Raw genomic sequence first — 19,353 nt, forward strand, 5'->3', positions numbered from 1 at the left:
AGAAACATTATTGGTCTTGTTAACCTCTATTATTATTCACACAAATTAATTGTTTTAACTGTAAGGACTATGTACAAAATAAATAATAAAATCTTCAATTTATGTGTGTGTGCAGGGGTACAAGAGTCTGACAGAGACCTGCACACAAGTGCATAGCAATTTCTAGTGCTGCAGAAGTGATTGTTGAATTTTAATGCTACCTTTTCCAGGCCAAAAGGGTCTGGTGTTCCAAATCTATAGGTGTTTTCCATGAAGATTTCTATGTTGCTATGGAGTGATGCTGTTTTGTTCAGTCCCTCCTTCCCGAGCTTTACATCCCACACTTTCTCTGGTGATTCTTGAAGCTGGATTTGATTTTCTTAGTGTAAAATCTTTCATCTTTATTTTTTTCCCCCCCTTTATTTCCATACTTCTGTTGCGGACTTCATTTTTGTGAATTCTCTTTCAAGAATTGTGTCATGGTCTTTTCTTCCTGGCTTTTTCTGTCTGTATTAAGCTAGGCATGCTGTTCATTTTTTTCAAGATGCAGGCTGAAAAAAACCATTGTGTTTGCTGCTCATGTCCAGTCTTATATCATCAAACAATTCCAAGGATTAATTCACACATGTTTGGATGCTTTAAAATCTGATCACAGTTCTTTTGTTGTGCACAAAGTCTCACTGGACTGCAGAGGGGGCAGAAGATCCAAGTCTGATTTAAGCTATGCATTTTGCAGGGATTGTAGGACAGAAGTTAATAAGTCTTATTTTTGCAGAGTAAGATCAATGGTAGAAGAAGATCTGGGCTCAGCTGGGCATCTAAAAGTTTTTCTTGAGTGTGATTAGCAATAACATGCCACAATTTAGAAGGCACATGTTGTGGCAGGGATTTCTGAGTTGGGGGTAAAAATGCTGGTAGTGTTGGAAGAGAGCAGGGTGGCATGGAGCAATGCATCGCTGGGGCTTTTCTTTGTTTGGCTCAGTCAGAGGAAGGAAGAAAATCAATTTGTGTCATGGCAGAAGAGTTCAGCCTCTTCCACACTGTTCTCACTCACATGGTGTAATACTTGACTCTAGAATAGCCCTACTGTGGAGCCAGAGAACTATCTGGACATTAAATTGTTATCCTGCTTGGATGGAGGTAGCAGCCTAGCCCATGGGGTTTTATAACTTCCTTCTCAGATCTAGTTTGCTTTCCTGTTTGTCTTCATTCATACCAGGCTCAGTAGGTGACCTTTTCTGCAGCCAATTTTCACATCTGTTTCTAAGCATTTCAGTCCTGGATGGACTAGTTCAGCTATTCAGGGAAGAAACTGCCATAATGGGGGGGAAGGATGGCCAGAGGGAATGTTGGCAATGACAACAGCCCCCAGAGTGGGCACCTGAACAAATGGTGGCCTGCCTGATCAGGAATTTGGGCAGAAGAGGTATTTTCAGGAATGAGACAAATGCTGTGAAGATACAGGAACCATTCCCCCTCAGTGACTGTCTGGGGAGTGAGAACTGTGCTCACAGTAACTGTGCAGTCCTACAAGCCCTCCTCAATTTTCTCTTCTTGCTGGAAGCACAGATAATGAAGACTCCTAAAGGAGTGTTTTTCCATCTGTGTCTAAGCAGATGTTTAAAAACAGCTGAGCAACTGAGAGTTTCTGAAGCCCTGGTGCTTTTGCAAAGCAAATATTTTTGTTCTTTAAACAACTAAATTATTTTTTTTTCAGTAACTTTGTACACCTTGCTATGGCAATGCATGGATTGAAAAGGTTGCTACTCTCATCCTCCAGTAACATTCCTCAGGGCAAGGCATCCCTAAAATCCTTTGGTCAAGGTCAAGAGTTTGCTTTTGAGCTTTCATGATAAAAATTTCCTTTTTGTCTCTTTAGTGTGGACTGTGCTTGACTCTTCTTCCTGTACTGTTAAGTTATCATTCCTAAGTGGGAATTTGTGATGGAGAGAGGTGTATGTGGAGGGATCTCATCTGCTCCAGAATGAGGCATCCAATTGCTGATTTTCCTTGTCCACCACCATAGTGAAAAAATTGCAAAGAAATCCACAGGGAAAAGAAACAGGAAGAGAGTATCAGGAAGTTGATTAAGAAGGAGGAATCTGTGACTCAGATTAAGAAAAAGAAAGGAGCTTCAGGTGTCTGTAGAGGTGGAAGGTAAAGTAAATTAATACCAGGTGTTGCTGTTTTGTTTTTGTCCTTTGTTGGGATTTTTACTCTCTACTCTAGTGATTATAATGGGGAAGCAAGGAAAAGTTACATGTTCCTGCATCCCTTCTGTCACAGCAAGGTAGTTCAGCATGAATGTGATTTTTTTTTTTTGTCCTTTTGGCAGGTAAGTCAAAATAAAAATAGATATAAACCCCAGAAATATTTCCTTGACACAATGAAAACCACAAAACCAAAGGAAATAATATTTAATATAATTTGAAAAGTTTTCATTTAAACTGTTTCAGGTTCAGGCTTTTATCATTCACCTACATTTCATTTAAAATTAATGAAACAGTTCTTTAAAAAGTAAAATTAGATGTTTTACTAGGTCTAACTATTACTATTTGCTGACAAAACATATTTGACAATTTCATTTGAAATGTCCAGGAGTTTCTCCAAATAATTAATTCTTAGTATGTTTACTAGTTCTTCATAAAAGCAAAATGTGCCCAGTTTTCACCTTCAACCTTTAATAATTTAACTCTGATTCTTTTTGTGGTTCTTTTGCAATAGTTCCTTTTTATGCAACAACCTTTTTCTGCATACAGGAATTCAATTCAATATTGCTGGATCATTAAAATAAACTGTTAAATTTCCTTAAACCCATATTTTGTATCTGGGCCCCTAGGCCCATTTTAATAATTGCAGTCGTCTAATCTTTCACATTGAGGTAGTCTCTTTCATCTGAGGATCTCAAGATGTTTTACCTTAAATAATGAATGTACACTGGAATTCTTGCTAAAGGCAAAAATGAAGGGGAAAAATGTAGCTTCTCCCCTTTTTGTGCTGTGATGATGAAAATTTGCTATTTTTTATTATTGTTTTAATGATTTCTTTTTCTTTGTGGATTAATTTAGATTTTTTTTTTTTTTAACAGAATACCACAGCCCTATGAAATTCAAATTCTTCTTGTGGGAACTTGACCTTAAATAGAAGGGCCAACTTTCCTCATCTCATGGGTGAAAGCCAGCCCAGAAAGGATGCCAGGGATACCAAGTGATTTCTGGGACACAAATGTAAAGTGAAGCTCTTATAACTCTGCTTAGGTCAGCCTTAAAGGAATAATAACAGGGGAAGCTTTTTATTTTTAAATTTGTAAGTTTGCACTTCTGCTGTGCACAGGTGAAGCTGTTTGGGCCAGTAAAGCCAATTTACCTGACTGCACATAAATACAGGCCCTTCAGTTCAAGCCACCTGAATCTATTGCCATAAAAAAAGATCTTGTTTAATTCCTGCTTTTGAACCCAAAATGCCCAAATTTCACTGCATGAATGATGTGTGTAGCTTTAATCAGAACAGACATGCCCATCTGCAGGAATCCATGGAATTGGTATAAAAGAATCATAGATTGGTTTGGGTTGAAAAGGACCTTAAATGTTATCTAATTCTAACTCCCTGTCAGGGGCAGGGATGCCACTGACTGGATTAGGACACTCAGGTCCCATCCAGCCTGGCCTTGGTCTCTTCCAGGGATGGGGCAGCCACAGCTTCTCTGGGCAACCTGTGCCAGGGCCTCTCCACCCTCACAGAGAAGAATTTCTTCCTAATATCTAACAAAAATCTCTTTTGGTTTAAAACCATCCTCCCTTTTCCTACCACTACCTTCCCATGTGAAAATTCACTTTCCCTCTTTTTTATAAGCCTCCCTCAGATACTGAAAGGTGGTATAAGGTCTCCCTGGAGCCTTACTCTTTTCCAGGCTGGACAATCCCAACTTTCTCAGGCTGTTTTCACAGGAGAGCTGCTGTGAGGCATCCAGCCTCAGTTGAATTGTTGTGCCAGTTTGGAGCCGTGCATCCATTTCCTTATTTCTTATTTACATCCCTGTTTGTTGGAAAACCTTTTAATTCCATCATCTGCACGTTGTCACCTCGCACTAAGGAACAACAATGCCAATCCATGGAACATACCCAACCTCCCAGCCACAGCTTCTGTTTCCAGGCTGAGCTAATCTGTGTGTTCCTGTGCTTGCAGATCCTGCTGGCGTTTTCAGCAGTGTTTGGGGTCATTGTGTACCGCATCACCACGGCAGCAGCCTTGTCCTTCAGCGCAGACGAGACGACCAGGTCCAACGCTCGAGTCACCGTCACTGCCACTGCTGTCGTCATTAACCTCGTGGTGGTCCTCATCCTCGACGAAATTTATGGAGCTGTGGCCAAATGGCTGACAGAAATCGGTAAAACTGCCTCGCCACATTCCTTATTAATCCATGTATTGACACCAGGGGGTGCAAGGAGGGTCCAGGAGGAGAATTTCCTCCTGGACAGGGCCAGTGAAAACATTCAGGCCTGTGAAGGTTCCTCTTTAAGCTAAGAGCTGCAGAAAGTCAGTGGATTACTTTAAAAATAGTGATGGTTCTCACAAAGTTACACTGATGCTGTTTCCCTGATGGAAGTTTTAACCATTTCCTTACTGCTCAAATGATTTTTTTGTTCCATTTTAGCGGCATGTCTGGGCTGGACTTTTTATTAATGGTTTGTACTGCAGTTAGTGGTTGGACTTTCAAAATTTATCTTAAACATCAAAATATTGTTGCAAGCCTGGCTATTTATTTCTTTTAAAGGGAAGTCATTCCTTTGACTCCTATAGAGGTTTAGGCCTAAAGTATTGATTTGTTATATACATTAGGCTAAAGATGTTTACTAATAGGGGTATAGGCTGGGGTTTTGTTTTATTATATAAATTAGACCAAGAATGTTGACTGATAGTGCCTTTACATGAGATTACTTTTAAGAGTTCTGTTTCTTCTCAATTTCTCAAAACACTTTTAACATCACAAATGAAAACATCTCTTTCAGTCCTATTTTTAGAACAACAATAAAACTGCAGTTTTTCAGTTGTTAGAGGTCCATCTTAAATTTTGTAAGTATGGTCCTGTTAGTTTAAATTCAATTCCTCAAGTATTTGAAAGAAATGAAGACAAAGCAATTAATTTTCATAGATTGCTTTAGGGGGTTCATTTGTTTGTTTATTTCTGTTTTGCACCAGGCTTTGGGCAGGTTATAACAGGGTTACACAAATGCCACTCTGTTCTAGTGGCATAAATGAGCTCAGGCTCACTGTTCTGACCAAAACTGTACCCAGATTTTTAGCTTTCGTGTGAGTGACAGGCTGCTAACTGTGTATGACCTGATCAATTCTGTTCACTGCACCTGCCCAGGTAAGAAAGGGTACAAATGTTAAGGAATGACAGAGCTGTGTGGAAAGAGTAGGAAAAGATGAAGGTGAGACTTCCCTGAGAGCTGGGAAGTGCCAGGTACAGCCATGGCCTCTTTTTGGGAAGTACAGAAGGAGAATCTCTCCCTTTGAAATGTGCACCAGGGTGAACTGTAAAATAAACAACAATTTCTTACTTGCTGATTATTGCCCTCCTGTCACTTTGCATCTAGTTCTAATCCTGTCTTTATTAGGGCAGCATTCCTAATCAACCATCAGATGTTTTGTTTAAGAAGGATCCAGTCAGAATAATCTCTAATGCTACAAATTACATGAGTTAGAAAGTTCACTCAGGCAGCTTTCTCCTGCGCTAGGCTCTGATGCCAAATGCAATCAAAATGTTTTAAAAAATTACAATTCATGCATGCTGATAAATGTTGCTTAACTTGTGAACTCTCCTTTTGCTGAGAGAAGAAAAACATGCCCAATTCTCATTTCACACTGCACTTAATCCACAAGCTGAAGAGCACACTTGTTGGGCTGAAGGAGTAGCTCTTGACAGCGTAAGTTTTTATTTCTGCCCCAAGTACACTTGAATCTCTGTTCAGGTGAAAAAATACATCTGTAAGCACAAGAATAGCACTGATAGTGTTAATCAGTCATGGGATCAGAGTCATGCATGTGCCTCAATACCTCCTCAGTCAGGAGGCAAAGAGGAGTTTTGTTGTTACCAATACAGAGAGTTTGTACAGGATGGAGCAGGACTCCTGCGTGCCCAGCAGAGTGGGACACTGTTGCCCCTTTATCACAGATGAGACCAGCCAAAGTGCAGATGGTATCCTGCTATTCCCAGGAAGAACAGATCATCTTCAGTATTCAAGTGGTGCCAGACAAGATTTACAGCTCACTTGTGACTCAAAATCACAGAATGGTTTGGGCTGGGAGGGACCTTAAAGCTCACCTCATTCCAAGCCCCTGCCATGGGCAGGGACACCTTCCACTAGCCTAGGTTGCTCTGAGTTGCTCTCCATCCAACCTGGCCTTGGGCACTGCCAGGGATGGGGCAGCCAAAGCTGCTCTGGGTATCCTGTGCCACGGCCTCAGCACCCTCAACCCTTCCTTGAGGCCAAGGAAGAACCACTGGAATGGGGGCAAAATCAAAAATACTCCTGTTTGTCCCTTGAAAAGGCAGCAGCTCCTTCAGAGAGCTAAGGCCCATTCCACCCTTAGCTCAACTCATCCTCCACCTGCAAAGCTCCAGCTGCCTAATTTTGGCATAACAACCCACCACTGAGTGTTTCATTTTTTGGGGATGAGCGAGTTTTTCTCTGTTACTAACACACCTATTCTGGCTGAATCATTTCTCACGCAGCACACCCGAGGAGCTGGAGGACAAATTCTACACATGCCCCTAAAGCTATGCTATAGGATGTCTGAGGGAGCCTCTGGGACCATATATGGTGTGCAAATGTTCATCCAGAGGCTGAGCTCATCCATGGGGGTGGTTCTCTGTAAGGCAGGGTTTAGGATTTTTCTCCCTCAAATGAAAAGTTACACTGCTGTTATTGATATTCGTACTGCCCTGAGTTTTTCTCTTACAGATCTATTCAGGCTGTGGGATCACCTACAAATTGTATGAATGTTTAATTAAGCTTTTTTATACTTGTACGTAGATTATGCCTTAGTGCACTGATCTTTTATGAAAATGGGGTTTAAAGTATCACAAAGAAAATCAGGCAGTGAGGGCTTATTAGGCTTCTCTATTCCTTTAATGCTAAAATAATCATGCAGCTTTTTTAAGAAGAAACACCCCAAAACAACAGCAAAGCAAACAGAACACACAAACTGTGCCTGAAACAAAACTGTGCAAGTGCAGCAGTATTTTTAATGTGGTCCTTAAGCCAGAGCTCTGGATCTCCTTATTATTCCACACTTTCTCTGTGCCTCAGAAGTTCAGCCAAGGATGATAAATTTAATCATAAACTGATCTTCTCTCACATTATATACAGCTTAGGATGAGCAGAGAAACACAAGTGTTTCACCCATATAAAAATCTTTAAAAAAGGATCCTACCATCAGTTTGAAAATCCTCTTATACCTGTGCTTTCTGCTGCCATAAAATTTCCACAGAAATTGAAAATAAATCTGAGAACAGAGTAGTGAATACTGAAAATATTTAAGCCAAGAAATCTTGAAATACAGAATATATATAGTGAATTGTTAACAAAAAAGTGTGCCTTTATTTTGCACTTAATTCATTTTATGCCTTATTCAAAAGTATTTAGTCTTGTATTTAGCATGAAACATAACAATCTCACCACAGAAAAGAAGGCTTGTGGACTACAAGTTAAGGATGCTTTTAAGGTTTTTTTTTTTTTCTGGTTGAAAGTCTTTGTGCTTTGCTTTCAGCATTTCTCAATTGAGAATATGAATGTTTTGTTATTTTAGTTGTGTAACAGATATGTGTATGTTAATATCCATATATACAGCAGAGTCATTTATACTGCTTTTGCTTTGTGGAATGGAATATCTCTGGAAATCAGGACTCAGTGGCAGAGTCCCAATTAGGGACAATTAGGGGTACAAAAGAAAAATGAATATAAGCCCAAAATTTGAAGTTTGGGGTTTTTTTTGTACGTGTTTGGGGATTCAGGAATTTTTATATTACTTGCTGATTCAGTTTTCTGGTTTGCTTTTTTTTTCTCCCAGAAATACCAAAAACAGAGAAAATTTTTGAGGAAAGACTGATTTTGAAGGCATTCCTACTGAAGTTTGTGAATTCTTATGCGTCCATTTTTTATGTTGCCTTTTTTAAAGGAAGGTAGGATAAATATCCTTTACATATATATATTTCTGTATATGCATTTTTATATCTGTGTCTATATTAGTGGATCTGTGCATAAAAATGGGCACAAAGACCTGAGACTGGTCATCTTTGCCAGCTCTTAAAAAATATCTTTGACAAGGTTATCTCAAGTTGATAATTCATTTTGCTTTTTGAAAAAAGTGTAGTTTTTATAATGAATGGCAGTGCTTACAGGCTTTAACTTCCCACAGTTTAGCAAATTTTCCTTGAAGCATAATTTAGCAAAGAAAGGTCTTCCTGTTTCATTTAAAATTATGGAGCCTTTTTTTCTATTACTTTCACATTATTTTGCATTATTCTTGTGTATCAAATTAAGAAATAGCTACAGTCAACTGGCAAATGAAGTGATTGACCAAAAAGCTAATTCAGCTGTCCTCCTAAATAAGTGTGACTTCCTATGGGCTCAGAAACCTTTTCTTTTGGGACCCAGTCATCTACATGCTTTTGAATGGGAAACTTGAAATGATTCTTTGCTAAAACTTTGGCAAAAAACATGTTTAAATCATCCTCTGGATTCTGTTTCCTACCATTTTACTCTTCCTTTTGGGGGCTGTAAAGTTTGTTAATCTCTGCTCTTCACTAATCCTATCCAGCACCTTTCATTTGAGGATTAATGATGCATTTGGCCAGCAGTTGCAAATATTATAAGGCACCAATGAAAAAAAAGTCACCAAATTCTCTCTTTTTTTAACCATTTTTTTGTGTTGTATGGTTTGAATATAGTCAATAGCATTGCTTCTCCTGGTGTAGCCAGAAGAGTCTTGGTTGTATATAGACTTGTAAATAATTCCATTCAGGGCCTTATTCACACGTCAGAGAATGTGAATTAGGATATGTGTCCCCTGGTTTATTTGCCATCTCTAATCAAGTGAGGGGTTTTAGCACTGAAAAATATTTTATTAAAATTATTTTATCCAGATATAGTAGCACACCATTTGTACAGGCTTATTTCTTTGAAATAATTGAAGTTGAGTAGATGCTGAGCCCTTGAAAAGTCATGTTTAAGAAGCAACTTCTGAAATATTTTGACTAATACAAATGAACAGTCTTGGTTTCGAAGTTAACTTATTTTTGTGTTTTTATATTAAATCATGGTGTCAAAATTAGCTTATTTTTCTGTTTTTATACTAGTTTATATGTTATTATTGCTTTCAGGTTTGTTGGCCGTCCTGGTCGTTATGTGTATGTGTTTGAAGGTTATAGGATGGAAGAGGTAAGTACATTTGAAATTCAAATTACAAATAAAATCCTTTACACAAAGAAATCTGTGTACAGTGTTCAGTGGACTACAGACAACAGAGGAAAAATAGAAAACACATGTTAAAACAAGAGGTCAAATCTTCAACTTGAATAGGCAAAACTCAGGGTTTCTATCTAAGACAACTTTATATTATTTCCTTCTGCAGTTTTGACTATTCCATGCTTTTTCTTAGGTGAAGCTTCCCCATTTCTGTGCTTTACAGCTGGGCACTAAAGCACAAACATTCCATGATTTGGTTGAGGTCCTTGGGAAGTGTGAATGTGGCTTCCCATTCTGCAGATCACTGGAAGCTTGGTGACTTTAAATAGCTTAAAAACCTGGAGCCATTTTGTGCTAAACCTATAAATTTTTATTTTTTTTTTAATCCCCTCATGAAGGGGATTGCTGTGGGTATTCCCTTGAAAGCTGAGAGATGTTCTCAAGGTTTGACAATAAAGCTGACATAAAAGTCTCTGTAAGATTGAAGGTTTTCTTTCCCCCCTGGGAGAGATCAGGTTGGAAGAGTATTGGTGATCCTGCATTATGTTTATTACATTGATTATATAGTAAATATTTTTAAAGGAAATATAGGAGCCCCAGGGCACCATGAGTTGTTTCAGAGCTCTGCATATTTTCCATAATGCAGTTTTATGAGTGGAGATGAAATACCTTGTCAAACACAGATTTGAAGTAATCTATGAGCTCTGTGATCCCACAAAAATTGGTGGTAGGGACAGTGGGCACATGGAGACACTGGGAGCTTTCCCAAGTGGGTATTTTTATATTAATTCTCTTAATCCCTTCACACTCTCTGGTTTTGTTTATTTTCAGTGTGCTCCAGGAGGGTGTCTGATGGAACTCTGCATTCAGCTGAGCATCATCATGCTTGGAAAGCAACTGATTCAAAACAATCTCTTTGAAATTGGAATCCCGTATGTATTCTGGCCTTTTCCATTATGTGTTATTCCTATGGCACAGTAAATCAAAGCCTTGATCCTTATTCAGCTAAATGGGACTTTTGCCACTGCCTTCAGTGGGTTCTAATTGAATGTGATGATAAATCACATTTTCTGTTGTGGTGAAATGATCTGGTTGTATTTTATGTTGAATAATTGGCTATATCTTCACTAAATGGCTTAAAGAAAATGATGGAATATATGAAATAATTGATTTAAATTAATTTTAGAAACAAGGGAAAACAGGCAAAGTATGATAGATCTCCTGGGAAGTTTCAGAGAAGCTTTCAGGACAGCAGCATTGAATACAAATTAGCACAAAGTGGAGGGGAGATAGCATGGGGGAAAGCAATAGCCCATAAAAGATGTTAAAATCTATTACTGGATCTATGACTATTTTATGGGTTTGGGGATGAAATCCACACGTTTCCAAGGTGCCTTTATGTCATTCTGGGATGATGGAGGAGCAAACAGAGACATTGACAGCTCAGTGCCTTTCTGCCATGGACTGCCTCAGTGCTCAGCTCCCTGCCCCAAATACAGCAGGAAAACTCTCCCTGTCTCTCACCAGTGCCAAGGGGATCTTCAGGCTCTGGGAATCCACTGGGAAAGTCCTGCTTCTGCCTCCTGGGAGGTTTGCTTCGTGGTGGCAGTGGCCTGTGAAATGTTGGAGATGAAGAGTCTGGTTTGGACATCTCAGCTCCACTGAAATGAGGCAGAATCTTCCAGCTGTGCTGTCAGCAGCTTTTATCTCTATAAGGCTGGGATGATAGTAACTAGAAATCAAGAGGAGTGATTCTTAAAAGATATTAAATATATTTCAAATGAGCCCTTTTCTTCCCTTTTCTCAGCAAGAACTTTTTTTTTCTTGCAAGGAATTTAAATAGAGAGAGAAAAAAATTCCCAAACAAATCAGATGTAGATTATGGATTGTTTCATTATTCTTGTGTCAAAGTTCAATAGGGAGGCCTGTTTTCTGTCTGCATCTCATTGAATTTACATTTTATTTTGAGAAAAGGATGGTAAATCATTCCCAAAATATCTGACATGTTGAAGGCTTAAAGCTTTCTCAGTGTAAACCTGCTGTAATTTGTTTCTTGTCTTCCAAAAACTTACTGCTACTGGACTTTTTTAATGGGAATTTTATGATGTTACAAATACTGTATTTATTATTTTTGACTCATGAAAGCACGGGCTGATCCAGTCCAAACAGAAAGTCATGTCCAATTATTTTTCATTTCCCTCCCTTTGGTGCAAGAATGCTATAATTTAATTTCACTTTTCTCCCTCAGATCTGCTCCCCCACTCTTCATTTAACAAACTGTGGTGGCCTCAATTTTTAAAACTGTTTAAAAACAATCATCTTTTCATCCTCCCCTTCCTAGATATATACTTAAATTCAGTCACAATGCTATCTTGTCATCTTGGAGTAAACATATCTGCTTTTCCTTTGCTTGTCTGCTTTCCCAAGAAAATTGTGTGTGTGTCTGTAGGGCTCTGCCATTCTCCCTGGACCTGTTTGTACCAGAAGAATCACTGAGCACTTAATTAAATCAGAATTAGCCTCCTATTCCTTCGTGGACCACTGTACTGGTTTGGGCTGGTTCCTCAAGGGTACCAGCAGCTGCATTTTTCATCCCCCCTTTGCCTTGTACCTCTTTGGAGGGGACTGAGAGTTGGGGTGAATAACACAGATTTTTCCATTGACTCCCTGTATTTTCACTGTGGGCAGAGTCCAGGTGCTGCCACCAACCTTCTCCATGTGGAGAGACAGAAGGGGATATCATAAATGGTGATTTGGTCCTCAGAATCTGCTGCTGTCCCTCACACATCTGTAACATGGAAGCACCTCTCTGCTGAATTATCTGATGGCACTCATGAAAAAACATTTTCTTTTTCACTGAAATCTTAGGATTTCAAGTTTGTTTTCTTTTTTTTTTTTTTTTTTTCAGAAAATCTTTCCATTTCATTCACCACAAAACCCAAGGTGCTTTAGTTGATGTGCAGAAATCACAAATCCCATTTTCTTCTCTTTCTCCTCAAAAAATAATGCTGAGTAGATGAGACAGTAAGTTGGCAAGCAACAGTCATCCTTTTTGTTCCTAGAATCCCAAATTGGAAAGAATTGGAAAGCATCTTTCCATGTCTTCATTCTGCTGTACCCATGGTCAGTCCTGGGTGAGGAGGAAAACTTCAGATGGCAGCCCTGCATTTTGTGGGGACACATCCTTGCTTTCCCTTCAATGTTTCTGTAGAAACTGCTGCCACAGCTATGATAGATGTAATTGCTGGTCTCCTAAACCTTGTGTGATTTCTTTTTTTAATTTCTGCATCAGCAATAGCAAACCAGCTAGGTCAATTCAACATTATTTGAAGGGTAAAATTATAGAAAACTAAACCCTCTTGAACTGAAATGTGTGTTCTGTGGGTCTGGAATTCACAAGTTTAACAGATGTAAATATGCCAAAGTTCACTCAGATGTGTCACATACCATCATTCTTTTACTGTTGCCACAGGAATTGACCCTAAAAGGCTGCAGGGCTTGAAAGCCTTAACCCAGAGTTCTTTTAAGACCCTTTTTATTCAGTCCTGTTTTTTTCTGAACTTATTGAAAAAAACCCATCCATGTGGTTATTTTATTACTCCCTGTCTTTGACCTTGGTGCTAAACCCTTAGGGTGAAATCCTGGCCCTATTGAAGCAAACAGCAAAACTATTGAATTTAGTGAGGCCATGGTTGTGGCCCTTCTTATTCAGCATCAATTTCCATCACTTCCTTCAAAATACACTTAAATATGCTAGATGAGAATACCAAGAGTTAATAAAATCCATTTAAAGACATCCTTTCATAGTTGCTCTTATGTTGTTTTTCACCTTTACTAAATTATTCTTAATTAAAGGTTTGGGTAGTGATTTTTTTCTTTTTATTTTCTTTTTCTGTTTTTTATTGTTGTTTTCCTCTGATTGAGAAATCAATAAACCCCAAACACAACTGAAACTCTTGTAGAATCCAGGATATCTGAGTGTGCCAAGGAAGCATGGCTGTACCAAAAATTGGTGGGAGGACAAGAATTTTACTTTTGTTCTTCCCCTGCCTCCTTCTTGTGCCTGTGAATGTGAGAAGGTGTTTCTTTATGTGAACAGATTGTAGGAATATGACTGAAGGAAGGACTGGATCTTCAGTGTTTCTTCCCAAAAGCAGGAAAGAAAAAATACAGGCAAGGACACAAGATTCTGGGTCACTGCTCTTCCTTTTGTCCAGATACAAGTGCTCCAGCTTCTCAACCTAACAATCTTTTTTGTTTAGCTTTCTCTCTGCACCTTTTTCCATTATCCTACAGATCAAAAAGCATAAACTGGAAGGAGAGTCTTAAAAAACTCACCTGTTAAAAATAATAATTTGTTCCGGCAGCTGGATTCTAGGGGCTTTCTGCCTTTTCATGTAAAACCTCCACATGCATCTCTGTTCTAGCAAGTATTAATAGAATCATGGAATCACAGCATGCTTTGGTCTGGAAGGAACCTTAAAAACCTCACAATTCCAAGCCATGGGCAGGGACACCTTCCACTATCCCAGGTTGCTCAGAGCCCCATCTGAGGGGGCTCTGCCAGGGATGGGGCAGCCACAGCTTCTCTGAGCACCCTGTGCCAGGGCCTCTCCACCCTCAGAGAAAGGAATTTCTTCCCAATATTCCATGTAAGCCTGCTCTCTGTCAGTGTGAAGCCATTCCCTCTTTGCCTGCACTCCATCCCTTGTCAATAGTGTCTCTCTCTCTCTTTCCCATATGTGGCAAGCACATTTCTCTCCCTCTCAGGATTTTTCATAGAGGTGCACAGAGAAAAATGAAAGAGAAAACAATTTCTATTTCTGCTCCTTGTTTTTCCCATGTGGAATGTGTTTGGAGAATTGTTTACCTGGGGTGAGTGCTTGGTTGGATTCAGGTGAGGATTGTTTGAGCCTGATGGCCAATCCAACCCACCTGGGGCTGGACTCTCAGAGAGGGTCATGAGTTGTGTTAGAGTGAGAGATAATCAGAGAAAGTAGTATGTAGTTTTAGTATTCTCCTTTTATATAATATATTAATGTATTTTAGCATAGTTATAATGAAGAAATAATTCAGCCTTCTGAATTGAGTCAGACATCAGCATTTCTTCTCACTGGGTTCACCTGCATTAACAATACCCAAAGGTTCCCTTCAGGTATTGGAAGGCTCAATTAAGTTCTCTTGGAGCCTTCTTTATTCCAGGCTGAACAACCACAATTGTACAGCCACTGAAGACACAAAGAGTTGTGCCAACAAAGTGATTTTCCTGCATCTCTTCTCTTTCAACCTGCCCTCCAGATGCCCCACCTCTCTCCCATTCTCACTGACTCCACAGATTTCTCATTTTTCCCAAGTCGTCACCATTCTTTCCCCTAGATCCCCCAAATCCAGCTGCTCCTTCTTACTGTATCAATAGAGAAACTATTGAATCATTTCTCTGATTTTTGAAAAGGAGCCTTCATCTAATCACCATGTGCTTACAGCCCAGCCAGGATCACTTGGAGCTTGATTTCTCTCTTTTAATCATGTTTTTTCTCAAAATCTCAAGGGTTATTGACAGGTGGGGCTGTAGTGATTTTATGCTCACTTCAGATGCTTGTTAATGTGCATAATGCAGTGCTTATTTGTTATACTGGGAATTACAATCAGCATAATTCAACCATGTTCCCACCTCTTACCTAATACAATAATTTGGTGCCAATCCCCTGTGAGAAGCTGCAGTGTCATTTTTAACTGCTCTAGACACAGCCTGACAAAAACCTGGTAATTTTCTTTCCTTCTCATCCTGCTTTCATTCTTCTCACATGCTGTTCAGGATGGCTCCTTAAGGATGCACCTTGCTTTTTGACATTCCCTGGCAAAAGGAGCAGAGATAATGGCTATTCTACAGCTCTACAGTTTTCCCTCTTTGCCCAGACCTGTGTGGAATCATGAAACTTTGCTGCATGAGCCTTTTAAACACAAAGCTTCTGAGACATTCATCCTGAATGGGCAAACTTATCTCTTCCTCACTGTGGGGGCTGCCTGGCAGGAAGAAATCAAAAGCTAAAAGAAATCTTTTTCTGTCAATTTTCTTTAAACATGTTGATCTGGGTAATTAAGGAACAGGCTTCAAACAAAGGCATTTAAAAAGCATACTCAGTTTTTGCATCACAATCATAAGTACAGATAAAGGGTTCTGCAAAACTCATTTTCATTGCCTTATTGCTGTGTAGCTGGAGAATAACACCCTACTAATCCCTCTTCTCTGTTCCTTTAACTTTCTGACACATTTCTGCTTGGTCTCAAACTTCACATGCTTGGATATGACACAAAGGTACTTTCTGGTTTTTGTGGAAAATTTGAAATAATTAGTTTGGCTTGCTTTCAGTCAGTTGATCTTTAAAAATAAAAAAAGCATAAAAGCATAAAAAGAAGCATACAGACACTTTTCAAAGCTGAACTCCAAATGGTTAAAGGTACTGTTCATCATGCCTGGCTTACAGATAACCAGATAAAAATTTTAAAATTATTCTGAGCAACTGAGCCCTGGATTTGGTGTGTTCCCAAATAAACATTAAAAATAACAACAATTGCTTTAGTTACTGGATTCTCGTGGGAGGTGTGTGTATGCATTAAACTCCAGAACTCCATTCTGTGGTGCTGTAGCTGAAGGATTAGGTCACACGTGCACAGATTTCACATCAAAACACACCCAAATTTTATCTCAGCTGCTGCTGTGCTGTGACAAGGAGATCATCACTCTCATCTGCCCACAGAAGTGTGAGGGACATTATACTTGTCTTATTTCATTGGAACAGAAATTAGCATTTTCTTGGACCTATTGTTCACCATCCTCTGAGAGTCCCTCACACTAGGAAATTAATTGGGATATGTTGGAAGAGAATTCTTTGATTGCTTTAAATTCTGCCCCAGATTCCTACCCTCTGAATGCTACATCACCTTTGTCACAGGCCAGTTCCCTTGGCTGCCATAAAGGCAGAGGGGGAGAAAGGGAATTTAGTGTCTTGAAATGGCTGAGTTTCCATGATGTAGGAATAAATGTCTTTGTAAGGATTCATCTAATCCTGTCTCGTGAAGCATTTTAAATTTACCCTCACCCTTTCATTAAAACTGTGCAATCTGAGTGTCCTGGATGCCAGTAATAGCAAAGTACTGATGTTACCATCAGACTTGGGAGCTACATCTTCCTTCCACCTCAAACAAAAGCAGGAGTTGTCCTGTTGATTTTTGAAAGTTTATGATCCCAGATCTGAGAGGGCTTGATGCAATCTAGACCTGTTTAAAGAGCATCTTCCAATCCCAAATTCCTCCACACTGGTGATGAAATGGAATGGGTCCTGTAAACACTGGTAGGGGCAGAAATTTCTCAGTCACTGTGGGAACACAGTGATCCCATGGCTCAGTGTAAATTTGGGAATGAAGCAATAAACTCACATAGCAAAGCCTTTATTGTGTTTGCCAGCTTTTGTTCCTCAGCCTTGCCCTGCTACTGGAGCCAGGGTCCGGGAAAGTGGTTCTGCTTCCTTGGAGGTCCAAAGGAAAACCCCTTCTCCCAAATATTCCTGTATCCAGGCCACACACCTACAGTTCAAAGGGTTTATCACAAGCTGTGGGGGAAGATGCTGTGGGAGAGCCCTGCTTACACTATTGGCAAGACATCATTGGAATTAGTCTGGATTTCCACTCATGGCACATATTTGAAGAACTAAATAGTGCCGTATGTTTCTGTGGAAGATAAATATCATCTGCAAAAGAAAGATATTCAATAAGTATAAATCTAGGTATTTTGTGCTAATTCAACTGTACTTTGCTGCCTTGATTGTGAAGAAATACCTCATTCTACTGTGGTTTTCCATGGGAATTTCTCAGTGTAAAATAGAAATTATTCATTTTACTCTAATTTATTTGTCATTGTCATTAAATTTGTATCCCTGTTTCAGTGGGACAGTGTTTGATACGGTTTTTTATACTGTCAATACATTCTTGCACCCTCTTTGTTTGGAAATATCCCATAATCACAGAATGGCCTGGGTTGGAAGGGACTTTGAAGTTCATCCAGTTCCAACCTCCTGCCATAGGCAGGGACACCTTCCACTATCCCAGGCTGCTCAGAGCCCCATCCAACCTGGCACTGAACACTTCCAGGGATGGGGCAGCTGCAGCTTTTCTGGGCAACCCATGAACCTCTGGTAATTTTTTTACATTAAAATTCTATTATACTGGAAGATCCCAATTTTTATATTGAGATAAAAGTGTGCCTGTAGTAAAAATGTGGAATTAAACCACTACATTTTGTATTTTGTTAAAAGAGAGGTACTCACTATGTTGTTCTTTAGAGTACTAATTACTAATACTATTTCGATTCCAGGATCTTCAGGAAGATCCCCTTGGAATATGCATCTAGAAAGAAAAAATATTATAAAGTACTGGATTCAATTCCAGAAGCTTGTACCTGTCATTAAACAACATCTGTACTTGCCCAGGGTGGTGTAAACTCCCCCTGTGATGCACCAAAGTAACAGAGGATTAATTTTGTGTTGCTGTGCAAAGACTTGGGCCAAATCTTTTAGAGAAAAAAAAAAACCAGACTTGGTTCAATCTGAACTTTTCTTCCTCAGGAAGCTCAAGAAGCTCTTTAGAAAGCTGAAGGATGAAAGAACAGAGGTAAAGGAAATGGACACCAACCAATCCAAGCACCCTCAGCAGTGGGATCTCGACTACATCTTGGAACCTTTCACTGGGCTGACTCCAGAATACATGGAAATGAGTAAGTTTTCAGAATTTCCTTTCCCTTTCTGCAGTAACCATGGTTTTACATAGGACTGCATGTCAGACATGGCCATGAGAGAGAAGGAAAAATACCCCAGCACTTGTAGCTTGCAGAAATTCCATGTGAAGCAGCAGGGCTATGAGACTACCATAGTGCCAACAGAGAAACAATGATGAATCCCAGTATCTGTAAATACTCTGCTGCCAGATTCCAGTGTTCCCAGCTGAGGAAAGTGAATAGAAACCACCTGGCCACAGAATCAACAGCTATTGTTAGAGGGAATCTCTGGAGATCAGCTGTTCCAACCTCCTGCTCAAAGCGAGGCCAGGTAGAGGACGTTGCTCAGAGACTTGTCCGGTTGGGTTTTGAGTATTTCCAGGGATGGAGATTCAACAACTTTTCCTGTATTTGATCACCCTTACACCACAGAATTTTTAAAGTTTAAGTTGCACTCCCTTCATTTCCATTGGTGCCCTGTGCCTCTTGTCCTTTCACTGGGTGCCCTTGAGAAGGTTTTAGCTCTGTGTCCTCCAACTGGCCACATGGGTAAGATGCCCTGACCCCTTTTTTTTTTTTCCTGTGGTACAGCAATCCCAGTGCTCTCAGCTTCTCCTTGCTCATCAGGTTCTTTCATCCCTTAACCATTTTAATGGCATGGATACACTGCCATGTATCCATGTTTTTCTCCTACTGGGGAGCACAGCCTTATCCCTGCCCCATGAGTAGACCCTGCAGAAGCAGGGAAGGGTAAAGCAGGAATGCTGTGGGTAGGGGAATAGAAAGGAGAGAAATAATCCAGGCAAACCCAAGCTTTAGGTCACACAAGAATTCAGGGAGAAGCTCAATGGGCATCTGGAAAACCAGACATCTGTTAAATATTGAATGTGGCAACTCCTGTTTTAACACAAGTCACTATTTTCAAAATATCTAAAGGGGAGCATATTTTATGGTGAAAATATTAAATACCATACGTGGTTTATCTCTCTGTACAGAAACAATCTTGGTTTGTAAATATAATTTATAATTGAATTTTAAACGAATACATTACAATTTATAGAATGGTGGATTTATGTAAATCTATAAATGTCTAAGTATATACAAGGTATTTTGCATTATGACAGATTTGGG

The 19,353-nt window shown here is 39.5% G+C and overlaps 1 protein-coding gene across 1 annotated transcript in view; it reads left to right on the forward strand.

The window, feature by feature from the left end:
- ANO2 (anoctamin 2) overlaps nt 1–19,353 on the forward strand; it is a 131,377-nt gene that overhangs the window by 95,935 nt on the left and 16,089 nt on the right. Inside the window, exons 16-20 of the mRNA XM_031503685.2 lie at nt 4,165–4,366; nt 8,056–8,167; nt 9,368–9,425; nt 10,284–10,384; nt 18,074–18,222. Of these exons, the coding sequence (XP_031359545.2) occupies nt 4,165–4,366; nt 8,056–8,167; nt 9,368–9,425; nt 10,284–10,384; nt 18,074–18,222 (622 nt within the window). The remainder of the gene's footprint in view (nt 1–4,164; nt 4,367–8,055; nt 8,168–9,367; nt 9,426–10,283; nt 10,385–18,073; nt 18,223–19,353) is intronic.

This window comes from Lonchura striata, chromosome 5, assembly GCF_046129695.1.
Source record: "Lonchura striata isolate bLonStr1 chromosome 5, bLonStr1.mat, whole genome shotgun sequence".
NCBI classification, from domain to species: domain Eukaryota; kingdom Metazoa; phylum Chordata; class Aves; order Passeriformes; family Estrildidae; genus Lonchura; species Lonchura striata.